General features: G+C 37.0%; 1 protein-coding gene and 1 long non-coding RNA gene across 12 annotated transcripts in view; one reads left to right on the top strand and one right to left on the bottom strand.

Moving 5' to 3' along the window:
- Positions 1–21,454, bottom strand: part of LOC147871957 (ryanodine receptor-like) — a 40,751-nt gene extending 19,297 nt beyond the window's left edge. For 4 of the 9 annotated variants that reach the window (XM_087359814.1, XM_087359815.1, XM_087359812.1 and 1 more), the window contains exons 1-11: positions 21,317–21,454; positions 20,936–21,136; positions 19,404–19,682; positions 18,733–18,953; positions 17,690–17,780; positions 17,103–17,243; positions 15,429–15,598; positions 13,189–13,358; positions 12,686–12,823; positions 8,586–8,709; positions 6,836–6,912 (exon numbers count right to left, since the gene is read on the bottom strand). In XM_087359814.1, the coding sequence (XP_087215940.1) occupies positions 13,259–13,358; positions 15,429–15,598; positions 17,103–17,243; positions 17,690–17,780; positions 18,733–18,953; positions 19,404–19,682; positions 20,936–21,136; positions 21,317–21,319 (1,206 nt within the window). In that variant the 5' untranslated portion in view covers positions 21,320–21,454 and the 3' untranslated portion in view covers positions 6,836–6,912; positions 8,586–8,709; positions 12,686–12,823; positions 13,189–13,258. Of the gene's footprint in view, positions 1–6,835; positions 6,913–8,585; positions 8,710–12,685; positions 12,824–13,188; positions 13,359–14,900; positions 15,021–15,428; positions 15,599–16,184; positions 16,324–16,792; positions 16,929–17,102; positions 17,244–17,689; positions 17,781–18,732; positions 18,954–19,403; positions 19,683–20,935; positions 21,137–21,316 lie in introns of those variants that run through there. The other 5 variants (XM_087359819.1, XM_087359817.1, XM_087359816.1 and 2 more) reach the window with 5 other exon arrangements.
- Positions 1–22,557, top strand: part of LOC147871956 (uncharacterized) — a 29,679-nt gene extending 7,122 nt beyond the window's left edge. Inside the window, exons 3-5 of one of the 3 annotated variants that reach the window (XR_015538144.1) lie at positions 9,432–9,573; positions 15,445–19,944; positions 22,210–22,557. This is a non-coding gene — a long non-coding RNA (uncharacterized LOC147871956). Of the gene's footprint in view, positions 1–8,600; positions 9,574–10,890; positions 11,236–15,444; positions 19,945–22,209 lie in introns of those variants that run through there. The other 2 variants (XR_015538142.1, XR_015538143.1) reach the window with 2 other exon arrangements.
- The last annotated feature ends 4,542 nt before the right edge of the window (positions 22,558–27,099 follow it).

Genomic DNA, 27,099 nt, shown 5'->3' with positions numbered 1-27,099 from the left:
CCACTAACAGCGACATGGCAGTTATCAGTTCCACTAATTCAAACAGTTGCTGCTAATAACAGTTATTGGAAAGTGCAGCTACTAACCAGTGAAATGTAAATGGCTACTGATATCACTGTTATTGTCAGTTACCAGTTCCTGTTATTTAAATAACTGCAGCAAACTGGTTACTGGTAATTCAGCTGCCGACCTCAGCTACTGTTCATTGAAAAGTGATCGGTATCTCCACTAACAGCGACATTGCAGATACCAGTTCCACTAATTCAAACAGTTGCTGCAAATAACAGTTATTGGAAAGTGCAGCTACTAACCAGTGAAATGTAAATGGCTACTGATATAACTGTTAATGTCAGTTACCAGTTCCTGTTATTTAAATAACAGCAGGAAACTGGTTACTTGTAATTCAGCTGCCGACCTCAGCTACTGTTCAGTGAAACGTGATCGGGATCTCCACTAACAGCGACATGGCAGTTATCAGTTCCACTAATTCAAACAGTTGCTGCAAATAACAGTTATTGGAAAGTGCAGCTACTAACCAGTGAAATGTAAATGGCTACTGATATAACTGTTATTGTCAGTTACCAGTTCCTGTTATTTAAATAACAGCAGCAAACTGGTTACTGGTAATTCAGCTTGCCGACCTAGCTACTGTTCAGTGAAACGTGATCAGGATCTCCACTAACAGCGACATGGCAGTTATCAGTTCCACTAATTCAAACAGTTGCTTCAAATAACCAGTTATTGGAAAGAGCAGCTACTAACCAGTGAAATGTAAATGGCTACTGATATAACTGTTATTGTCAGTTACCAGTTCCTGTTATTTAAATAACAGCAGGAAACTGGTTACTGGTAATTCAGCTGCCGACCTCAGCTACTGTTCAGTGAAACGTGATCACGATCTCCACTAACAGCGACATGGCAGTTATCAGTTCCACTAATTCAAACAGTTGCTGCAAATAACAGTTATTGGAAAGTGCAGCTACTAACCAGTGAAATGTAAATGGCTGCTGATATAACTGTTATTGTCAGTTACCAGTTCCTATTATTTAAATAACAGCAGGAAACTCGTTACTGGTAATTCAGCTGCCGACCTCAGCTACTGTTCAGTGAAAAGTGATCGGGATATCCACTAACAGCGACATGGCAGTTATCAGTTCCACTAATTCAAACAGTTGCTGCAAATAACAGTTATTGGAAAGTGCAGCTACTAACCAGTGAAATGTAAATGGCTACTGATATAACTGTTAATGTCAGTTACCAGTTCCTGTTATTTAAATAACAGCAGGAAACTGGTTACTTGTAATTCAGCTGCCGACCTCAGCTACTGTTCAGTGAAACGTGATCGGGATCTCCACTAACAGCGACATGGCAGTTATCAGTTCCACTAATTCAAACAGTTGCTGCAAATAACAGTTATTGGAAAGTGCAGCTACTAACCAGTGAAATGTAAATGGCTACTGATATAACTGTTATTGTCAGTTACCAGTTCCTGTTATTTAAATAACAGCTGCAAACTGGTTACTGGTAATTCAGCTTGCCGACCTCAGCTACTGTTCAGTGAAACGTGATCGGGATCTCCACTAACAGCGACATGGCAGTTATCAGTTCCACTAATTCAAACAGTTGCTGCTAATAACAGTTATTGGAAAGTGCAGCTACTAACCAGTGAAATGTAAATGGCTACTGATATCACTGTTATTGTCAGTTACCAGTTCCTGTTATTTAAATAACTGCAGCAAACTGGTTACTGGTAATTCAGCTGCCGACCTCAGCTACTGTTCATTGAAAAGTGATCGGTATCTCCACTAACAGCGACATTGCAGATACCAGTTCCACTAATTCAAACAGTTGCTGCAAATAACAGTTATTGGAAAGTGCAGCTACTAACCAGTGAAATGTAAATGGCTACTGATATAACTGTTAATGTCAGTTACCAGTTCCTGTTATTTAAATAACAGCAGGAAACTGGTTACTTGTAATTCAGCTGCCGACCTCAGCTACTGTTCAGTGAAACGTGATCGGGATCTCCACTAACAGCGACATGGCAGTTATCAGTTCCACTAATTCAAACAGTTGCTGCAAATAACAGTTATTGGAAAGTGCAGCTACTAACCAGTGAAATGTAAATGGCTACTGATATAACTGTTATTGTCAGTTACCAGTTCCTGTTATTTAAATAACAGCAGCAAACTGGTTACTGGTAATTCAGCTTGCCGACCTAGCTACTGTTCAGTGAAACGTGATCAGGATCTCCACTAACAGCGACATGGCAGTTATCAGTTCCACTAATTCAAACAGTTGCTTCAAATAACCAGTTATTGGAAAGAGCAGCTACTAACCAGTGAAATGTAAATGGCTACTGATATAACTGTTATTGTCAGTTACCAGTTCCTGTTATTTAAATAACAGCAGCAAACTGGTTACTGGTAATTCAGCTTGCCGACCTCAGCTACTGTTCAGTGAAACGTGATCAGGATCTCCACTAACAGCGACATGGCAGTTATCAGTTCCACTAATTCAAACAGTTGCTTCAAATAACCAGTTATTGGAAAGTGCAGCTACTAACCAGTGAAATGTAAATGGCTACTGATATAACTGTTATTGTCAGTTACCAGTTCCTGTTATTTAAATAACAGCAGGAAACTGGTTACTGGTAATTCAGCTGCCGACCTCAGCTACTGTTCAGTGAAACGTGATCGGGATCTCCACTAACAGCGACATGGCAGTTATCAGTTCCACTAATTCAAACAGTTGCTGCAAATAACAGTTATTGGAAAGTGCAGCTACTAACCAGTGAAATGTAAATGGCTACTGATATAACTGTTATTGTCAGTTACCAGTTCCTGTTATTTAAATAACAGCAGGAAACTGGTTACTGGTAATTCAGCTGCCGACCTCAGCTACTGTTCAGTGAAACGTGATCGGGATCTCCACTAACAGCGACATGGCAGTTATCAGTTCCACTAATTCAAACAGTTGCTGCAAATAACAGTTATTGGAAAGTGCAGCTACTAACCAGTGAAATGTAAATGGCTACTGATATAACTGTTATTGTCAGTTACCAGTTCCTGTTATTTAAATAACAGCAGGAAACTGGTTACTGGTAATTCAGCTTGCCGACCTCAGCTACTGTTCAGTGAAAAGTGATCGGGACCTCCACTAACAGCGACATGGCAGATATCAGTTCCACTAATTCAAACAGTTGCTGCAAATAACCAGTTATTGGAAAGTGCAGCTACTAACCAGTGAAATGTAAATGGCTACTGATATAACTGTTATTGTCAGTTACCAGTTCCTGTTATTTAAATAACAGCAGCAAAGTGGTTACTGGTAATTCAGCTGCCGACCTCAGCTACTGTTCAGTGAAAAGTGATCGGGATCTCCACTAACAGCGACATGGCAGTTATCAGTTCCACTAATTCAAACAGTTGCTGCTAATAACAGTTATTGGAAAGTGCAGCTACTAACCAGTGAAATGTAAATGGCTACTGATATAACTGTTATTGTCAGTTACCAGTTCCTGTTATTTAAATAACTGCAGCAAACTGGTTACTGGTAATTCAGCTGCCGACCTCAGCTACTGTTCAGTGAAAAGTGATCGGTATCTCCACTAACAGCGACATGGCAGATACCAGTTCCACTAATTCAAACAGTTGCTGCAAATAACAGTTATTGGAAAGTGCAGCTACTAACCAGTGAAATGTAAATGGCTACTGATATAACTGTTATTGTCAGTTACCAGTTCCTGTTATTTAAATAACTGCAGCAAACTGGTTACTGGTAATTCAGCTGCCGACCTCAGCTACTGTTCATTGAAAAGTGATCGGTATCTCCATTAACAGCGACATTGCAGATACCAGTTCCACTAATTCAAACAGTTGCTGCAAATAACAGTTATTGGAAAGTGCAGCTACTAACCAGTGAAATGTAAATGGCTACTGATATAACTGTTAATGTCAGTTACCAGTTCCCGTTATTTAAATAACAGCAGGAAACTGGTTACTGGTAATTCAGCTGCCGACCTCAGCTACTGTTCAGTGAAAAGTGATCGGGATCTCCACTAACAGCGACATGGCAGTTATCAGTTCCACTAATTCAAACAGTTGCTGCAAATAACAGTTATTGGAAAGTGCAGCTACTAACCAGTGAAATGTAAATGGCTACTGATATAACTGTTAATGTCAGTTACCAGTTCCTGTTATTTAAATAACAGCAGGAAACTGGTTACTTGTAATTCAGCTGCCGACCTCAGCTACTGTTCAGTGAAACGTGATCGGGATCTCCACTAACAGCGACATGGCAGTTATCAGTTCCACTAATTCAAACAGTTGCTGCAAATAACAGTTATTGGAAAGTGCAGCTACTAACCAGTGAAATGTAAATGGCTACTGATATAACTGTTATTGTCAGTTACCAGTTCCTGTTATTTAAATAACAGCAGCAAACTGGTTACTGGTAATTCAGCTTGCCGACCTCAGCTACTGTTCAGTGAAACGTGATCAGGAACCCCACTAACAGCGACATGGCAGTTATCAGTTCCACTAATTCAAACAGTTGCTTCAAATAACCAGTTATTGGAAAGTGCAGCTACTAACCAGTGAAATGTAAATGGCTACTGATATAACTGTTATTGTCAGTTACCAGTTCCTGTTATTTAAATAACAGCAGCAAACTGGTTACTGGTAATTCAGCTTGCCGACCTCAGCTACTGTTCAGTGAAACGTGATCAGGATCTCCACTAACAGCGACATGGCAGTTATCAGTTCCACTAATTCAAACAGTTGCTTCAAATAACCAGTTATTGGAAAGTGCAGCTACTAACCAGTGAAATGTAAATGGCTACTGATATAACTGTTATTGTCAGTTACCAGTTCCTGTTATTTAAATAACAGCAGGAAACTGGTTACTGGTAATTCAGCTGCCGACCTCAGCTACTGTTCAGTGAAACGTGATCGGGATCTCCACTAACAGCGACATGGCAGTTATCAGTTCCACTAATTCAAACAGTTGCTGCAAATAACAGTTATTGGAAAGTGCAGCTACTAACCAGTGAAATGTAAATGGCTACTGATATAACTGTTATTGTCAGTTACCAGTTCCTGTTATTTAAATAACAGCAGGAAACTGGTTACTGGTAATTCAGCTGCCGACCTCAGCTACTGTTCAGTGAAACGTGATCGGGATCTCCACTAACAGCGACATGGCAGTTATCAGTTCCACTAATTCAAACAGTTGCTGCAAATAACAGTTATTGGAAAGTGCAGCTACTAACCAGTGAAATGTAAATGGCTACTGATATAACTGTTATTGTCAGTTACCAGTTCCTGTTATTTAAATAACAGCAGGAAACTGGTTACTGGTAATTCAGCTTGCCGACCTCAGCTACTGTTCAGTGAAAAGTGATCGGGACCTCCACTAACAGCGACATGGCAGATATCAGTTCCACTAATTCAAACAGTTGCTGCAAATAACCAGTTATTGGAAAGTGCAGCTACTAACCAGTGAAATGTAAATGGCTACTGATATAACTGTTATTGTCAGTTACCAGTTCCTGTTATTTAAATAACTGCAGCAAACTGGTTACTGGTAATTCAGCTGCCGACCTCAGCTACTGTTCAGTGAAAAGTGATCGGTATCTCCACTAACAGCGACATGGCAGATACCAGTTCCACTAATTCAAACAGTTGCTGCAAATAACAGTTATTGGAAAGTGCAGCTACTAACCAGTGAAATGTAAATGGCTACTGATATAACTGTTATTGTCAGTTACCAGTTCCTGTTATTTAAATAACTGCAGCAAACTGGTTACTGGTAATTCAGCTGCCGACCTCAGCTACTGTTCAGTGAAACGTTATCAGGATCTCCATTAACAGCGACATGGAAGTTATCAGTTCCACTAATTCAAACAGTTGCTGCAAATATCCAGTTATTGGAAAGTGCAGGTACTAACCAGTTAAATGTAAATGGCTACTGATATAACTGTTATTGTCAGTTACCAGTTCCAGTGATTTAAAGTAAACAAGAAAAAACATAATCAAAATGAACACAGTAGAGCGAGAGGCAATGTACAGAAAGTTCAAATGAAAGCTTATGCATATGCAAGTATTATGAAATGGATTACTGACGAGAGAAAGGAACTACATCTGAAATGGCAGATATAATACCTCAATCAACTCGTTACTATTTAAAGTAGACACAACGTAGAATGGGACTTTCATACTGGAAAACGTGTCGTACTTCCTTAAATCTTAGCAGCCCAGGAATTATATTCCAGATATCAGTGTGTCTAAAACTATCCGACAGAGATTATTCATGCCCATAGAATGATATAAATTTTCATACAGAGATAATGGTCTTATAGAATACTTAGGGCCACAATTATGAAACTTCATTCGAACCATCTTAATTTTTTTTTTAAAATTCCAGACTGCGCATACAATTTTAGAAATACTAATCTCTGAACTTGTGTTGGACTTCTAGGCAGGAACACTGTGTTTACTTTGAAGACAGATACACAGATACCAGCAGTCTGGAGAAAAACAATGCCACGCAACTTAAGATGGCTGTCGTCTCGGTTGCAGTGCAATGCGTTGTCTGGTACAAGTTTACAGACGTTTCAGAGGAACTTGCTGCCTCAGACATCAAGGCGATGATCAAGGCAACATGTATCTCCGAAACGCTGGTAAATTTCAACCTGACTTCACAGCGCTACGACCCGGAAGACGGCCATCTTGTTACTCGCTGCCATACAATTATTTTATTAATATAATTTGTAGTCTTCAGATACTGCTTTAATTAGTTACGAGTTATCGGAATAGAAAAAATCACCACTTACCGCATCTAATATCTGAACTTTACTCTTCTGACGAGACGATTTCATTCTTAATCGTGTAACGCTCGCAGTAAGTCCCTCTGGAATATGACATTAGTAGTTCTTATTTCTATGCCCCATTTATTTTAACATTTCTCTAGTTAATTTCATTTGTAAAAAAAATATTAAACATCCTTCAATTAACTTCAATGTGTTAATAAAACGTAGCAATGAGAAAATATAAAAATTTCAAATTTTTCATAATAATACAAATTTTGACTGGAGTAGAATTTGATCACGATCTCTCTTTGTATCTGCCGACATATTTCGATCTGTGATTCAGATAATTTCTATTAATTATGTTGCCTTCATATATAAATCTGTATATGTATAAAATATAATATACCTTGCACACAAACATTCGATCGATTCGGCTCACATTCGACGAAACACGTCCCGATCACTTTGAGACACCGTAACATACTCCCGCTTTACCATATCAGGCTTCTAAATCACAAGTGAACGAGTATTTCTGCACAAATTGTTATCACGGGCCAAAAAGTTATATAAAATTATAAATTATATTCATCACGATATGGAGGACGAAAATTCAGTAGAAGTTTACTTGTAGGATATAAATATAACTTCTTAAAATTGTTATACGAGGTGCGATCGGAAAGTTTACAGACTGTGTCAATAGAGGGCGAACCGGATGTAGTACGAGCTTCTGCCGCTAGGGGGTGCGGCCTACAATCATAGTGAATCAGTGTGCCAGCCGGCATCATCGAATTAGCATTTGTTTCTTAGTTACGGGCGTTTTGGTAGTGCATTACACCGACCCTCCTGCGATTTCGGAATGGCATGTGCATCAAATTTTGCCAAAGACTCGCCAAAACGGCTACGGAAACCTATGAAATGCTAAAGCAAGCATTTGGGGAGTCCGCAATGGGTCGTGCACAAACTTTTGTGTGGCATTCACGTTTTAAAAATGGCCGAACCTCTGTCGATGATGACGAGCGTTCTGGACGACCATCTTCGAGCACAACGCCCGAAAATGTTATGAAGATCGACGTCGTACCATCAACGACTTGTGCGACATTGTTGGGATAGGCTATGGGACCTGTCAGCTGATTCTAAAGGAAGAACTCCACATGCGACGCATCCTGTCTGAGGACCAGAAGCAGAATCGACTTCTCGTTTGTCAGGAGCTCAAAGATCTTGCAAGAACCGACCCCAACTTCCTTTCTAAGCTCCGTGTGACTTCTTCCTCTTCCCAAAGATGAAAAATCAGCTAAAGGGAAGGAGATTTGAGACGATAGAAGAGATTCAGGCAGAATCGCAGATGGTGCTTGACAGGCTGACAAAGAAAGATTTCCAGGGATGCTTCCAGGCTTGGCAGCGGCGCTGGGATCGTTGTGTTCACTCCCAGGGGAACTACTTCGAGGGTGATGGATGAATTTAATACCTGAGATAAGTGTACGGGTTTTTATACGCGCAGTCTTGAAACCTTTCGATCGCACCTCGTATCTCTTAAAGATAGAAGATTAATTAATGAATATAGCTGATTAAATTAATAATTACAATTTAAAATTAAACATTAGATCTGCGTATTTTATTCAGGTCGGCATTTTATCGAATTACTTTAGTGATATTTTAAAAATGTGCCTACCTGAACACAAGAAATATGTTACGTCTAGATAATATTCCCTATATTTACTAATATTATAAACATATAAGAAATTGTATATATAATAATACCATAATCATGACTCACTTTTGACATTGCAAGCTTGGAGTAAAGATAATGTTGCCATGACATTTCATCTGCTGGACCAATCTTATCAGGGAAAGCGAGCTGTATCTTGGCAAAATTCCATTATGTCAGTCTCCGGCAGTTTCTGAAATACAGTCGCAAGTAGTTTATTTTATCACAAGAATTAAAATGTCCCCTGCACATGTCAAGAATTTGAGAAATACAAATTAAAAATGAAAACAAAAACTGACGAGAAAATGCGTAGCCACTAGAGTTTCTGGCATGCTGTCACAAGGCTTACGTAAGAGCATATTCACATTAATCGCATTGCTGTCAATCTTCATTCTAATTACAATCATCCCCCCTTCCCCCCAAAACCCCAATTTACAGCTCCGCAATGAGCTGATAAGCAGTTAATGCGCTACGCAAACCACGTGACCAGAAATCGAGAAAAGAATCCCTGAAACGAGACAAAATTTTCCTCTACATGGCTTTTCATAACCTAAAGATTCATTACTGTATTCACAAAAGCCCACGACTGTATGATGTCCTCCGACAGGTAATTCCAAAAAATTCTATTTCTGTAAGATGATAATCGACTTAAAAAAAAAATATTTTAATATTTTCCGTCAAATCACAATTTTTAATAAGATAATAAAATATAAAATATTTAAAATATCATTTCACGTTCCGCATCGAATGATCGATTTACAAATTGGAACGTCTCTTACGACATTTATAATTTATACCTGAGGACGGTTAAATATAACCGAAACATCCTCAAAATTATAATTTGGGTAGTAATTTTGAAAACAAAGTCACAGTGCATTCCTGTTGGATATTTCTGATTCTTAGTTTATTTCTCAGCTGTACAGGTTATGGGATAATGAGTACCAATAATGAGTTTAGGAGGAGGAGGATATGGAAGAAAGCGAATGTGGCCGATTTTAAGGCAACTGTCACAGGATTCAACTGGAAGGACTACAGAACTTCAAGAAAATATAAATACGTAAGAACAGTCTGACCTCAGGCAATTAAACCCAGAATCTTCAAACACAAATATAGAATAAAAGTACCAAATACTTAATAGTATTTGATTTATGATTTACGGAGTAAGATATTAAATATATAACATTTAATACTGCGACAGTTAGTAAATAAAATAGTTATAGTAAGAGACAACTACAGTTCTGAGTTTGAAAAAAGTTAACGAAATACTAAGATTTCCATGTATCTGTGTCAAATTCAGAAAAAATAATATCAAGTTATGGTAGGCGACATACAGAAAATTACATTCTTTTAAGTCCAAGAAGAACAAATTTTTAATAAAAATAAGGAAATGAGATGATAATGTTGCGTCATATTGTGTTGAAATATATACTTGTTCAATTTTATCAGTCTAAACACAATAAAATATTATTACAATTAACATTTAAATATTTAAAATATATTAAAATGACGCTCTCCATCGAAATGCTCGATTTAGATGGAGAGCACCATTTTAATATATTTTAAATATTTAAATGTTAATTGTAATAATATTTTATTGTGTTTAGACTGATAAAATTGAACAAGTAAAAATAAGGAACTCAAGTTTATCAATGTTTCAAGCCATTAAATTCCAGCCACCACTTTACTGTCCACATCTTTCTCTGACATACTGGTATCTCAAATAATTATATCTTCGTAAACCGCCTGTGAATACGATGGCTCTTGGTGGTCGGGAGTTTAAATTCATGAAGCCTCGTGGACCAAATTCAAATTTATTCTGGCATCACAGAAAAGATTTCTGCTGCACTGAGGATAACAATATCCAGGCAGATAAGACGTAAAATATTACCAAGCTTATTATCCCAGATTGAGAAGAAACATAGGAGTAATATTCCTATTAATCAGATATTAACAAACCTTAAATGGAACCTAACGAGGTGAATATATATTTAGAGACAGAATCATTTCACAGTAGAGTAAGAGTGTGATGATGAATTGTAAGTATATTGTTTACCATATGCGTGCAAGCTGTCAGAGCTGAGTAAATGAGATATAAAAATTAATTTTTTTTTTGCAATATTACAAAATTACATTTTATTTCACCTCAGTTATCTGAATACTGCCTGAAGCTGCAATTTCAATATTAGTACCGTTGATAGTCCCCCCGTAAGTTGTGCATTTCCTTCCCTGTCATCCTGTACCTTCGCTTCTTTTCTTTATGTCAACCCGTTCCCAACCTTCATTATTTTCCCATCTTCTGTTGTTTTCTTAGGTCATATAGGGGCCAGTCTCTGCCCAGTGGTCGTACGCTTCATGCTGCTTTCATTTATTTCAGAGAAAATTGGGGTTTTATTCCTGGATTAGAAACTGCGGCTGACAACCGGCACAGGTCACAGGGACTTCACGTTCATTCATTCTTTGTTACTTGCCTGTATTTGTCTATAAGCATGTGTACTCTTGTTCAATAACATAGTTTGTAAATAAACAATTTTGTTATAAAGGGTTCTGGACCTGTGTACGTATCAATGTGATAATGTGTGTAGAGATTCATACTTCCACGTGTTAATATTTATTTCTGGCTATGTCATGAAAATGATGTAATTTAGAGATAAGGTACAATTACAATACATACTCTCACTGGCAATCAACACCAATCAAATAAATGTTCCCTGAAAGTGTTCTCATAGATTTAAAATTTTTAGGGTAAAATAATGTGAAAGAAACCAAAAATTCCAAAGTCATTACCACGTTAACTCGGTGGAAAGAGCATGCGTGACATTTTTCTTTTTTGCACAATTCCTGAAAATTGTTAATGCATGTGAAATGGTAATATCAGAGAAGCTCAACGCTCGTGTGCTACTTCATAAGGTATCACGCATTAAGACTGGCAAGTGTCATTGAAGTCCGTGTACATCCATTTCTTGACTTGACGTGGAATGACCAACACTGACCTCAGTTGGGAGAACGCTCAAATGTTACTGTTCAACTGTTAACAGGCCTCATCCTGTATTCCAGGAGCGTTGCAATCATTTCTAAACAAATCTCATAATTAATTGAAATAATCACGTTTTAATAACTAAAGGAGACACAAAATGAGACATTTAATTCCACGTAGGTAACTTAATGTGGGACATTTAAACTTAGTATATCAGGCAAGTTAAAGGTTAAACAGAGATTGACGAAAAAGTGAATTTCTTGTGACGTTCAACAATCTACAAACGGCAGAGGATGCGCTTTTGAAATCTGGGTAATACGGTTTCATAAATCAGGCTATCCAACCTCACAATGGCTTGTCAGTTCTTACCACAAGTTGTCAGCTCCTCTTTTTCCTTCTTTGCCCAGATGTCATGAGCATTTTCCGCCAGCCTCTCAGCCATGTTCTGCATTTCTCTGCTTAGTGTCAGATTAGTCATATCCACTGGGTGTGGGTGGTAGTTAAATGGTGTAGCTTTATCAACCTCAAAGAAACAAAGTTGTATGTTCAGTGGAAGATTATTAATTATTATTATTATTATTAAAGCTCTGAATGGACCTTGTATTGCCCATGGCAAATCATCATTGCTGCGCTATCTGTTGGGTTTTTGTTATACTGTTTGCCCCATTCGACACTGAAGCATTGCACTTTCCATTTCTTCCATCGCTTTGTTCATAGAAATGACTTTACACGAGGTATTTTCTTTGCTTTCTCGACACTCCTGCTGTTTAAACCAGGAAGCAACTTGGCCTTTCGCCCCGCCTCAATTTGGAAATGACGGAAGTGTTATAGGAACCCGTTAACAGAAACATTGGAATTTGTGGTAGTGGGAGCGAATTCGACAGCGCTGAAGATGAGAAGAGTGTTGTGGTTGAAAAACCATCAGACAGCGAAGCAGATATTGTGAGGGACGCAAAAGACAAGTTAGTGAGCAATTTTCTATTGAAACAACTGCAGGGCGATTGGAAGAGGGAAAAACTTGACACTTTGTATGTCACGAATCTGTTACTGACAGGCCATTTAAATACTGTCACAGTGTTAGCTTAGTGGATATATAAATATTAGCATGAAGGGTTAAAACAAGTGCTGAATTCTGTGGGCACTGGAAGAGGTGAAATAAGAGCGCATACTGTATCATAAATGAATTAATACTTACTGGGCTCGTTTTGGAAGATATTCTTGTGGAATTTCTATTGTTTGACGGTACTTCAACATCTGAGTGTTCCACAGTCCAACCAATAGCAAGCAGGGCTTTCAAGGACTCTCTCACTGGCTCCTTATAACGCTCTTTCTCCTGAATATAAGACGACAGCTTTATTTTAGAAAATATTTTCCACGTCATACACAGATTCATGTGTGTTCAGAAGTTTCCATGACATCAAATGTACAAGTAGTTTAGAATTAATACAATGATTTATACTCGTCACCTCGCATTATAAAAGTGAATTCTGGGCAGCTGGCGGGGCAAAGAATGGATGCGGAACATTTGTACGGACATCTCTTCGAAAATGGCCTTTAGGAGAACTGATAAGTTGACGGAATGGAAGGTAACGGAACCGACCGATTGGGCTGAGCTCCCAGTGTAGGAGTTCTTTGTTGTTAGAAGCTGAAATATAATCTTGCATGTCATAGCGAAGCGTCCATTACAGTTTTACTTACATAGTCATTCAGCATGCTGTATGGTTCCAAGCGAGGGTGAGCTTTATAAGCATCAGACCACTGTTCTCCATTATACCCAACCATTATCCAATTTCTTACTGCCCCATGAATCATGATAATGTTCTGAGAACTGTTGGACAATATTGTTGAGATCGTTGTTCAAAACCACACTGAAACAAAGTTATAACATGAGAGAATTCAATCTATGCCATCAAATTGTGAGAATGCATATAAAATAATCATATTCTCAGTTTTCTGTAATGTATTATAAGAGAGAATCAAACTGATTATAAGAAAAAGTCATATAAACTAATAACATATAAGGTATTGCATGTGCGTCATATTGTGATTTATTTAAATAGTATTAAAAATATATTAAAATTGGCCATCAATCACAATATAAGATAATTAAAAGATTAAAATATCATTTTTACGTTCCGTATCGAGTACTCGATTTACATGTGGAACATTTACGACATGTTTCGGCTATATATAGCCATCATCAGAGTCGGTAACCAGCCACGATCCGATACAGTATAACTCCAATCTCTCCTAATACTGCTACGATATTACTTCTTGGTCCAGTATACACAACATTGGCATCACTACGAAATACAATCATATTAGTGACATGTGACACAACAACGGATGAAGATACAATATGAAGGACGTGAACATCATAAGAAAAATGAAAACTAAAAATCAGTAAAAATCAGTAATTCAGTTAAAAAGTTTATAACATAACACCTGATGATGGCTATATATAGCCGAAACATGTCGTAAATGTTCCACATGTAAATCGAGTACTCGATACGGAACGTAAAATGATATTTTAATCTTTTAATTATCTTATATTGTGATTGACGGCCAATTTTAATATATTTTTAATACTATTTAAACTAATAACAGTATCTAAATCTGTGGTTCCTGCCCAAGCCATCTGATCATGAACACACTGTGATGAAACCACTGATTATAATCACAATCAATTATTCTTGTTTTCTGCACCAGAAAATACTAAAACAGAACCACTGGAAATATTTGTCCTTCTGTTCATTTTCCCTTCTTGTCATCCAGTCTACCTCTGCGTCGCACATGGCTATTAACGGGTGAAACATGGCACTGTGCCACTACTAGTTACACTGCAGCTTGTATGGCTGTCGTCTGTACTGGCTAAGAACCACTGATTCAAGACATTACACTAAATGTTCATGATCTTATTTGGCACTAACTTAACAAATATTACTCTGCTCATGCCACCGCAAGATAACTTTTCATCAACTCGAAATGTTTCTCAGAATTAGACGGTGTTACTCGCACGGTCTACTTACTTCTCCCTACTCTGCAAATGGCCTTACTACAAATTTCGAGAAAGCAGAAGGGGGTACAGAAGCCTAGACCTAAGCAAACGCATTTCTCTGCCAGCTGGCAGAATGTCACTCAAGATGTGTTGTGGACAGAGAGAGAAGGAGACCTTGCGGCACTCGTATTACGTGGAAAATTCTCGTCACAATATTTTGCAACATCACAGCCGATTACCTTAAGATCAGTTTTAATATTGTTGTCTCATATGTTACTTGGTCTCTGAGATTTTCTGACCATAGTTTTGTTTATATTTATTTTTTGGCCAAGTATGCAACTTTAATAAAAAAAAGTTATTTTTTTATACATTGACCACTTGAGGAAACAAAGATGTTGGAAACATAACTTACTTTGTTCCACTTCCACACCTTCTATGGAGCCTTAAGGTTCATTACCATGTTCATACCAGTCAACAGTCTGCCACTGAACCCTCTCCTTAGCCAGATGGATCCAGTCCATGTCCTGAAACCCTGTTTCTTTAAGATTCATTTTCAAAAAAATCTTCCTACCTTTCCCTAGGTCTCCTAAGTGGTCTATGAATTTTAGATTTTCAACAAAAATGTTGTAAGCATATGGTATTGACATAATGCAAGCTACATGCCTTACCAATCACATTCTTTTTTTATTTACTCTCTCTATAGTAATGTTTTATAAGATTTTTCACTTATTTATGGCATTCGTTAGCTCGTCTTCCGAAATCCCCAAGATACAGAACTATTTGTCACATTGCCCTTGCATGTGTTGAAAGAATGTAATGGGTCGTAGAAATGTATAAAATTAAGGTTAAAAAATTATGTCTAATAATTTACAATGGTGTCCAAACATGTAACTTTTGCAGTTGTTACTGTGGAACAGAAACTTGCAAAAACAATAGATACCTGCTGGTATTTACAGGCTGTGGGTTGTACGGACCATCAGGATCTGTCCCTGTCTTTGAGCTGTACCATTCATCATCATAATTTTTGGAAAGAGAATAGTCTGGTGGTAAGGCACAACCAATGGCAGTCAAGCATGGAAGCGCTTTTCCAAACAGCTCTGGATCATAATCCTAAGATAAACAAACACTTTGTCTATTTTCTATTGATACAGCTGAGTAACATCTTCACAGCATGTAAGTACTGTCAAACAAATACTAATAAATACTAGTGGATGCAGTCTAGACTACAAGCTCCCTTTTAATGTCAGATGAGCTGAACCCATCACAGTTGGCCTTCTGAATTAGCTCCCAACCAGTAGCTATTCTATTCCTCAAAATTTGCTCGAATATGGGAAGAAGAAAACTGTGTTTTGTTGAGAGAAATGCAGTGTTATGCTACTTCCCACTAGCATAACTGGAACACATACGAGGCGCGTCCACAAAGTAAGTTTCCCTGGGGCCGTTTACAGAAACAAAACACAATTTCATGGAAATATTTATTGCAACAGATACAGCAAGTGTCCAGCTATTTTTCAACATATTCGCCACTGGAATTGAGACATTTGTCATACCGTGGGACCAACTTTTGAATACCTGTGTCGTAGAAGTCTGCCGCCTGGGATTGGAACCACTGTGTGACAACCATCTCCGCCTCTCTGTCATTCTCAAAACGCTGACGCTGACCGGACAGGAATTTCTTGAGGTGTAGGAAAAGATGGAAATCACTGGGAGCGAGGTCCGGGCTGTAGGGTGGATGATTAAACACCTCCCACCTGAACTCCTGCAGGAGACTTGCTGTCCGTCGAGCCGTGTGCGGCCTAGCGTTATCACTGACCGCACTTCACAGTCGGCGGGAGCTGGAATAAGAACCTCCATCTTCAACAGCTGCAACGATGCTACTGTGAGAACGCGGGAAGTGCCGTTAGTGCATGCGCCATGCTACGTCATTGCTCTATCACGTACGCACAGTCGCTTCGCGCAATATAAGGTTTGCTAGCTGTGGGACGAGTGGGAAACTTACGTTGTGGACGCGCCTCGTATATCAGATTATGGGTCTACTACCCTCAAAATATACTGATCACCTCATTCCCTCACCACCAAGCGGATTACAGACACTAGATATGGTAAACTACAAACATATCACATAGGTCAGTTCCTGTATTCAAAATTTCCAATAGCATTCTCACTCCCACCCCTCAAATTCACCCACTGCCTCATCTCCTCACGTAAACTTTACATGCAGCAAACTACAAATGCATAATATAGGTCAGACTCTACATTAAAGAATTATAATGTTCTGGTTTAACCCACCTCAAACTCACCAACCAATGGTAAACTACAAACACATGAGTGGATTATTATTTGTTCTGGCATCTTTTAATATTCTTTGTGGCTTACATTCACATACCACTGACAAGATTTTGAATGCCTGATACAACTTCTCAGTGTATAGGGTTGATAACTACAAAACAAAAAACAGCCATAAAACATGAAGGAATAACGCACAAGACTGTGAATAAAATAACTTTTATAAAGTGGCTCCAAGTAAAGGCCTCTGTAGGGTGACACACACATCCTACTGGAATCCACTGAACAGTATGATGGACAGATGATAAATTTTGAAACTATAAATTACCATTTTGGACAGAGAATCAAAGATGTTGCTGAACAGCATCATGGTCAACCTCTTCTCTTCATCACTGGATGCGCCGTACATCCCTTGCCCTGAAGTAGAACCGTAATACTTGGCACATCGGTCATAATGCAGCATCAGCAACTGGAAAACACAAGTTAGTTGAAAATGATAAGAAATAACTAAGAGTCTAAATTTTGTTTAATACTGTGATAAATATAATTTATAAAATTTTGAAGAAAATTGTTTAAATATGTTGCAGAAATTACTTATTACTTTGATATCCAAATCCATTTCCACTGTATATTCATTATAAATTATTTTATTATAACAACGAAAGACAACAAAGATTAGTTTTGGTGGTTGTATTAAAATAATGTATATTCTATTTTATTTTATTTCATTATACTTGACTTTACTTCAGTTTACATAAAAAAATATTTCTCTTCAAAAATAAATTTTTCGTGAATTTACACTCTGGAATTTTTATGTAGTAGTAATATAAATGGTCAAGAATCTGCATATAACTAACAAGTTCTTCCCCAAAATATGATGATGAAGAAAAAACATTTCACACTATGTATACATACTCTGAGGGCTACAGTGGTGTACTCTGACAGCTTGGAAACGTCAATGGTAAGCTTCCTCAGTAACTTTAGTAACATGCTTGGTTGCATTTGGCTGTAACAGAAATTATATCATAAGAAATAGGTGTTTTAAACACGAAATGGAGTGTTCACTGTCTGATAAAGAAAACAGTGTTTAAAAATTTCAGCATACTTCCAGCAACAAATGTTAATCCACGACTGACATTTCTACAGCAGTATAAAATTCAGGTTCCATACCTATCGACCTTTGAACCTGGTAACCCAAGAGCATACTTGCAGCTAGAATCCTCTTTATCAGTGACACTGAGAATGTATTTGCTGTTGGCCAGCATCAAGACAAATTGTCATCGCCGCACCATCTTTGTAACATTGTGCTTCCCATTTCAAAAAATCTGTTCATTCATATGTATGACTGCACGAGTTATTTGCCTTGCTATCAACATCAACACTGTATCAGCCACTAAGCAAAATCCAAAATCACAAGTTTGTTCATTTCATATTTTGTACAATAACATTAAAATTAAAATCTTCCTAAAACTTTGGAAATGGTACACCAAATATCTTTGAAATGAACGTTTAATACCGCTAAAATACTAAAGGAATACTGTGTTAGACATTGGTCATGCCTGAGGTACACTCAATACACGTGATTTTTTCAGTAGTTGGGCTCTACTCCCACCTTCAGCTGATTATGCAGACAGATCTTCAATAACTTTTTTAATTCTTAGTGACAGTGGTTGGGAATGAACCCAGGACTATTTAAATACTATGCCAGTGCTAACTACTAGAACACCTCTAAAACATATTTGCCTGTGAACAGGTTGCCCTTATACAAAATTAAATTCTCTCCAGCATTGACAGCGTCTTTCTCTGTATGCTCTTGCTGTGTTACAAGTAGGTTGCATAAGAGAGGCTCAACCAACAAAGCGAGGCAACAGAAACATGCCGTGCATCATTCTTACAAATTCTTCACCCAATTTTAATTAAATCTGACTGTCATAAGCGTACTTAATTATGATACTTACCTGGTAAGAGCCACAAGGAAGTCTGACACGGCTTCTCTCTGGCCCTTGGTAAGCATTCTGTTTTTGGACAGTCTGTACACTGTATGCAGAGTGGCATCCAGCAAATTGGCATAATCATCAGCTTCATTGTAGAACGAGGAGTGTTTGATGAGGAGTGGCAAGATGGAATTACCAATGTAACGATTCATTGCCAGTGCCATGTCAGATTCATAGCCATCATTCTGAAATCAAGCAGGACTTAATGAATATGGTTTAACAGCTGAAAATCTTTGAAATCAGTTAAGGTGTATAATGTAACAGCAACTCAGCCATAATTACAAATATTCTTTTCATTACAGAATTATCATAATACACTTCATAAGAAATGCTACTGTTTCCGCACCCATAATTCCAATTATATGTTTCTGTTCTTCAAGGACAAGGATCAGTGTTGATGTTAGACGATATGAGAATTGGCGCTTTTTAGTACAGAGAACAGGAATATATATGACAAACTTATTAATTACAAATAATGGTTTTAAGATTTTAGTATTGAAAGAGCTATGGGAACAAAATTTTCCATAATCATTTCTAAAATTATAATACTTACAACTTCATTAACAAATAAAAATGCTATCATTTGCGATTTCAAAAATAAAATGTATTAATTAACTGTACGGCAAACAGCTTACTCTGTCCAACATAGTCGCCGCACGGAGATCAGGAAGGAACGCATCTTCCAGGAGTTTGTAGAACAGTTCTTGGGTCTCAATACCATAAACTCTCTCGAGGAAGAGTACTATGCTTTGTTTATTGCCAGGAATGAGATCAGATGGCATATCACTCTTAGGCCGTTCCTCTCCTGCTGCAGGATTTGTAAGGGTGAACCTCAGACTCAGCACCCCCTGTAGGTCTTCCAGAGGCACCAGCGACCGCAGAATGGCTCTTGCTCGAAGAGACTCATTTTTGCCCTGGGAATTAACAAGCAAAGACCTGATTAAGCGACATACACACTTTTTTATCACACCAAAACATCTACTGTCTATATTAAATTCTAAGTCGTGTCTGCTAGGCATAATTTTCACTGTCATCTTATCACTGCAAGCAGTGGAATTTCGCTCATTGATCCTGATACTCCAGAAATAAGATTTCTTCAACCTGACAGACAGGAAGGGATAAGGAAGGCTAACATGACCAAGACTGAAGAGATGCGTCATAAATGAAGAAAACAGCGTATGTCCTATTGTATTTTGATTTTCATTATTAATCAAAAACAGCAATATCTCTGAAACAAAACAAAACTTTCAACATCCTGTAATCACTCAGCAATTACTATCAGTTTCTGAGCAAAATTATATATAAGATATAAAAAATTGTCTTATAGCTTTATTTTGTTTGTTTCAAAGGTTTCACATTTTAACTCTAAGACCGAAGTAATTGGTGTTTCTATTTCTTTGCATCCGTCACTTCTCATACCGCAAAATGCGCATGACACGTGGTACCAACTGCGACAATGTAAATAAGTCACGGCATGTTTTTTACAGAGATGTCACTGTATTTGTTACACTCATGCAAAGCTTTCTAGTGTGTTCTAATACAAAATGCAGTTTCATGTTACATGTGAAGAAAAATTAGCATTTTGGTGCGTGTGAGTGCTCACTACATATATATATATATATATCTCACAAATAATTTTTACGTGTTGTATGTGTATGTTAAATGGACTAGACAAAAAATGTAACAGTTATGCCTATTTGCAGTCCCAGGCATGGAATACTGCTTTGTCAGAAAATATAACTTTCATCAGACAGACATTTTAATCTCCTGTCCTCATAGGTATCAACCTAAAACATTCAAAACAAGAGTGTCTGGTCTTACAGTTTATAACGTGTGATTAAAAAAATTTCCAGATTGGCTGTAAGGTGACACTACTAGTCTGTAAAAATTTCTCCTTAATGAAGGCATAATACAATCTGTTGAATCGTTTTCCATTTTTAAAAATATAAGATGCATAATTTAAAAATAATGTGTTACGTGCTATCAGCCACCTGGTAAGTCACAGGTTTAACATTACTCTGTTAAGAGAAAAATTGTGTAGCTGAAAGCACAGGAGTTTCACGGATGCTTACAACAAAGGCAGAAACACTGGATTTTCTGTAACAGGACACCATGAAATGAGCATTTAATGTATTTTATAAAAAGAGCATAAATTTTGTTAAATAACCTGTGCAATAACAGAAACATCTGGAGCACAGCGCCCCAGCAAATCCACCAAAGTACAGTAGAAGTTCAGAATGGCAGATCCAGTGTCAATGTAGTCTTCATCTTCATCGCTCTCAGGCAGTGGATGTTCAAACTGTAATATGGACATCGTTCCTTCTGCTTCATCCATCAGCTTCCTCCTATCAGCAATGCGCTCTGACATCTGGAATGACAGAAACTCGCCGATTACCAAAAGAACCACAATACCAACAAAATATAAAACAAATCTGATACTTCTCTTTCATAAACATTCTCAATGTAAACATATTGATTCACTCAAGGGGAGTGATATTTCAAGCATGTACACACACACTCACCATAATTACTGGTGAAACCAACTTACCATAGTCGTTCTCTCATCAGGCCCTCCTCCTCTTGCGACATCTGCACAGGCAACAGAGATCTTATCTGACTCAAACCAACCCACATTTGAGCGACATCATCCTTTGTCTTACTGTTAATTATGTATGTCTTCTGTAATGATCTAATGAGCTCACCAATGCTGTCATACTGTCGCACCAACAAGCTGAAATATTAAACAATGCTTAACATATATAATTTTTTACATCTGTAAAAAATTATATATGTTGAGAAGCCTCTAGAGGAGGCTAGGGCTCGATTTTGGGCTGTTACGCCATAGTAGTAGTAGTAGTAGTAATTCATAGCTTAGACTTTTTCCAAAAAATGTCTATGTGTACATGAAAGTACAATGTTACGTATCTTGCAAATAATAAGAACTTTAGTGAGAATGAGTGTTATGTAACACCACATATGACAGTTACCATAACTGATTCTGGGGGGGGGGGGGGGATCAGAAACCTTTAGTCATTGTCGTCAACATTAATCTCTACTGTCTGTATGTCTCAGCTTATGTACAATTCAGATGCCATTATGCCAATGTCATTGCTATACTGCAATACCGTGAATAGGTTAAAATCATTTTTTGAAGTTTGCTTGGACATCCACTCAGTTTATGAATTATGAATTGACACTAAGTGTTATCAACCATGGACTATTAAGACAGCGTCAGTAAGTAGAATATTCACCTAGAGTATTATAAGTCTCATTATTTCGCGTGACAATAACTTGATTCACGGAACCAAAGGACTGGTCTAAGGAATAAAAATATTTATAGAATTTTTTGACTTCAATTTAAACACTTTCCAATGGAACACATTTGCAGAACCAAGAGCATAAATTGCCTAGTTATACTTGTAGGTTAAAATTTTTTCACAGAACTTCAAGTTACTAAGCATAATTGCATTATAAGCCAACAATTCTTGGAATAAAGAAAGACAATAAAACAGAGGAAACAAATGAAATGAAAATGAAATATTCATGAACAAGAGGGACGCGCGGAAGAGGGTTTGTGTCACCGAGGCAACCGGCAACAGGAAAAGTGTCTGAAGAAACAATCACTGTCAACTTACCTGAACATTTCTCGTACAAGCTTAGATGTTTCAATCTGAGACTCTTCAGCCCACCTTACAATTGTACTAATTAATATTTTTCTGAAAACCTCTGTAACAGTTACATAAGATGGTTAAACAAGATATAATAAAACTAGTAAAAAGCCCATTTAAATTCAATGGGGAATCTTTCATATCCAAATCCCTCACTCTCTCTTCTTCTCCTTTATCCTTTTGTATCTTCTTCAAACCTTTCTCCCATCTCTCTTTCTTACTTTCTTTAATCCATTTCATACCTTCTTTCCTTCTTTTACTTGTATTCATTTCCAATCCCTTTCACATATCAGTATTCTTGAACCTTCCCATCCTTCGTAATAACCATATTTGATATGGAAAAATTTAATCTCAAGATGCTACATAATGTGGAAATTATCAAATTTAATCAAAATTCACTTATTCCGTTCTTGAGTTGTTTCATGAATATGGGCAAATGGACTGAAATGATTTTAGAAGGTGTTCCTCAAAGTTGCAAACACACCTAAACACGATAATAAATAATGATAAATACCAAAACAATCACAGCTCATGATAAGCAGTAAAACTGTCCCTAACACATTGCTGGGATTATGTAATAAGACTTAGGACTAACAGCTTACCTTCTGGTGATTTCTTTAAAGGTTCTTCTACTTCTATTCTTCTACTTCTATTTCCAGTTCTTTCACAGCGTTGATAAAATTAAATAAACGCTTGAATGGGTGAGACTTCGCCACATCTGCTGCGGGTTCCTGAAGAAAACATGAAAATTCTTAACTGTTGACCACTCTTGACAGCTTATCACAGCAATATGGACTTCCCTTACAGCAAAACAATACACCATCTTCACCTCACCTCAGTTTCTTCAGGCTCCTGCAGAGCACTTAGTGAAACGTAGGACATAAGCCTGTCGTGGAACTTAGCCAGACGCTCGGCCTTGCTCTTCTCCACAGGGGCAATTCTCCCTCTCTTCTCCCTCCAAGTTCTTAAAGCCAAGAATTGCATTCATCTGCAAAATATCAATATAAAACAATTATTCTGCAATTTTTCCACAAATTTAGAATTCTGTCAAATGAAGAATCTTTTTAACAATGATTTTTGTACAAGTTATGTTCTCCAGTTTTATGATTAACCTTCAAAGGTTGAAAGGGATGTGTGTGAGTGGATGAATGGCACTATATTGTAATCATATATTTTATTTATTAATATGAGCTCAGACGTTGAAAAATGTCCTATACGCTGTTTAGCGTCACGTATAAATGTTTTACGTAGCAATTATAATTCACAGACTTCAGTTATGTATATTCAACTGAAGTTCATACCTTTCCATCAGTAATGGATGTAAAATTAAAACAAGGCATGAATTAAAACAAACCTTCAGAATAATGTCAGAGTCCTGAAAAAAAAAGTATACTGCAAGACGAGATTTGTTTAACTTCCGAACAGCATCCATAGTGACCAACAGTTCTAGCTTGTTTTATACAATTCATGCTGAATTGTTAGAGAGAAAGAAATCCAGCAAAAACTGAAAGTACGAAAGCACTTACTTGCTCTCGAGGTGGGCATCTGAATTCTCTGGTCTTCTTAGCTGCAACAGCTGATGGCATGTCAGACTGCTTGATTTCAACGTTTCTTCTCAGTTGATCCTATAATAAAAAACATTATAGGAAACAATAACATGAAACTAGCACATTACTCATAAGATTTGCTATGACCAATCTTATGTAAGAACCACAGTAACATCCCTTCTTAGAGTGAGCTATATGATGAAATAGACAGTTAGGTTTCTTATTATAATTCTAATATTTGATTCTCTTAAAGAATTTCTTGAAGGCTCACTCACTTACGTCAAACAAGTTGCATCTTATTCTGTTTAACTACGAAACTTCAATATCATTCTAAAGCTTAACGACAACAGGATAATATTAAAAACTATACAATGAACAAACTAGTAATGAAGAAATAATTATTTCAGTATTTTTCTTCCCACTGAAAAATATATTTAACGTTCTGTGACATTTTCACGAAAGGCCCCCTTAAAAACTACACGGTTTCAGTAATCTTGATAACTTGTAAGCAGTTACTTAATCAGTCGGAAAGATAAATTACTTCAGTTTAGTTAGTGTGTAATGTAAGTCAGTGTTTTTATAATAATTTTAAAACTTAATTTCAATATAAACTTGAAACATTCTTTCACTCTAAATTCCAAGTACTAATAACAATATTTTGTGTACAAAGTTTAGACAATTATTTAGAAAATGGAGTAGTTTGTAATTTATACCCTAGGTTCATAAAAGACTTGACAAATCTTGCAAATTTCTTGCTTTAAATAGAAATTTGAACCAGCAAACTATGGCATGTAATTAGAATAAATTATAGTTTTCTGGCTATTACTGTCTAGAAGTAGAACTTACAGTCTGAAGATCACTAATAAAATCATGACTGAAGGCGATGGTGGATTCCACTCTGTGCCGAAGCTGAATATCACAAAGGTGATGAAGCAAGTAACACATCTGAAGTTTAGCTCCTTCAGCCATCTTCATTTGTAACAAGCCCTTCTTATGCTCATCCTTACCATCTGCAAGGCACATTTTATACATGAGCATATTTTTTACTGAAATTTGGGACAGGCAGGTACATACAGACAATTAAATTTTGTCAAAATTCTTACAAGCAATCCATCCAGATAAATTCTGGCCTAGTGTACCGCTGAAGTAGGTTTTCTTTTATTTATTTAAGACCATATTAAACAGTCCAATGTGATAAGAGTTCATTTCAGATATCAAATCATCATGGAAAATGTGGGCATTTATGTATCGTGAATTGACAGGAAAAGATCAAAAGTTATTCATACAGCTAACTCAGTCTAGAAATAACTTCACAGACCCTGTGTCGAGGCACCAACAGTCAGGTCGTACAACACGACTACAAAACTGAGGGTTCGGACCTAAAGAAACCTGAAATAACTGAAAATAAATGTAAAGTAGTTACGTATATAAAGACAGATTTTTACAAAAACTTTACGTTCAGGTAAATGGGTTCATTCTCAAGAACAGAGCTTTCATTTGACATTCTAAGCTTAAAAATGCAATAAATACACTGTATTTTGTAACAAGGATCACTTTATATACATGTGCGTAGACCACGGGAATTTAGATGTCGTACCTAAAACATTAATGGTTTAGTTGTATGCTAGTGGCCAGCTCGAACGCACATAAGCCATAATGCAAGGCCAAGAAAGGTTAATATTTAAATGCTCTCTCTTCCCAGCTTTTATCTCAAATTATTATACACGTACAAAAATTACCTTTCTGAAATGATTCATCCCAAGTCCCTGGATCAATCGTGATCAGCGACTTAACAACATCCTCAACCAGCAACGAACGGTCCACCAGTTTCAGCGCGGGCCTGAAATAACATCGAACATTTTCATCAGTACACGCACGGCTCTTTATAAAGAATAAATCGAACCAAACCATTCCACAAATGCCCAAGTTTATACAATTTATACGCAGTAGTCTCTTGTAACTGGTCCCACAAAAACTATCTTTAATCGCCCTGATGACGGAGACAGTATGACCTCCGAAACGTTGGTTAACATCGACCAGACTACACAGCACAACAACCCAGAAGACAGAAATCTTCATACTCATCGCCCTGATGACGGAGGCAGTCTGACCTCCGAAACGTTGGTTAACATTGACCAGACTACACGGCGCAACAACCCAGAAGACGGAAGTCTTTATCTTTAATTGAATTCATTGAATACGTAAATATTCGACTTAGAAGCAATCTGACTGATAATATGATACAAACATATCATTTATTAAAATTTTATCATTAATATAAAAATGGGACCCTGTGGAACCAAACATGCAGTTTAAGAAATATTTTATCCAATTTGTTGCTTTACTACGAACAGGATTCAACTGTAACTGCGAGAATAAGAACCAATCACATCACAGACTTCAATAAATTCGAATCCCAATATCAAAAGAAATGTAATCCTGATTCAGCATTATAAAGTTTTTACGTGCACGTGTGTGTACGTATTTTCTCTTTTTTCACAGAGTACAACAAGTTTAACAACATTTTATTAGCAAAACAGAATTCTAATAATATTTTCTATTCTTCTTACAATAATTTAAAAATGTACGTCTGTCATATTCATCTGTGGTCTTAACTGATTCTGTTTTTAGGCAGCGCAGATTATGGTCCATTGCAGGATCTTCATATAATTCCTTTAACTCCGGACCCAACGGAACGATATATTCATTTTTACAAACCTCCCCGAAAGACAAAATCATTACTTCAGATGATTACCTAAAACTCAAAATTTAATTAACATATACTACAGTAACTTATGAATATACAATCAAATTAGGCCAAACAGATGAACACAAAATTTTTAAGACTCGACGTCTTTTAGTGAATCCTGGTTATTAACCATTCCCTGTACACCATTACATCGATTTAAGTCTACGTCACTTGTGGATCGATGCATTTTACCTACAACGGAGACTGTAGACGAGATAAACATTGAATAGATATTGATTAATTTTCAAATGTACTTTTTACTTTTTACAAAAATCATAAAAAGGAAAGATTCTACTGAAAACACAGTACTTTTATAAGATTTGACACACACAATCAACAGCAGTAGCATTGAATACGCTTACACAGA

The sequence above is a fragment of the Zootermopsis nevadensis genome, unplaced genomic scaffold (assembly GCF_977971745.1).
Source record: "Zootermopsis nevadensis isolate Lab colony 2312 unplaced genomic scaffold, Znev_1.0 Znev_ptg000035l, whole genome shotgun sequence".
Taxonomy (NCBI): domain Eukaryota; kingdom Metazoa; phylum Arthropoda; class Insecta; order Blattodea; family Termopsidae; genus Zootermopsis; species Zootermopsis nevadensis.
The sequence above is the reverse complement of the archived record's forward strand: the minus strand, read 5'-3'. Positions and strand labels throughout refer to the sequence as shown.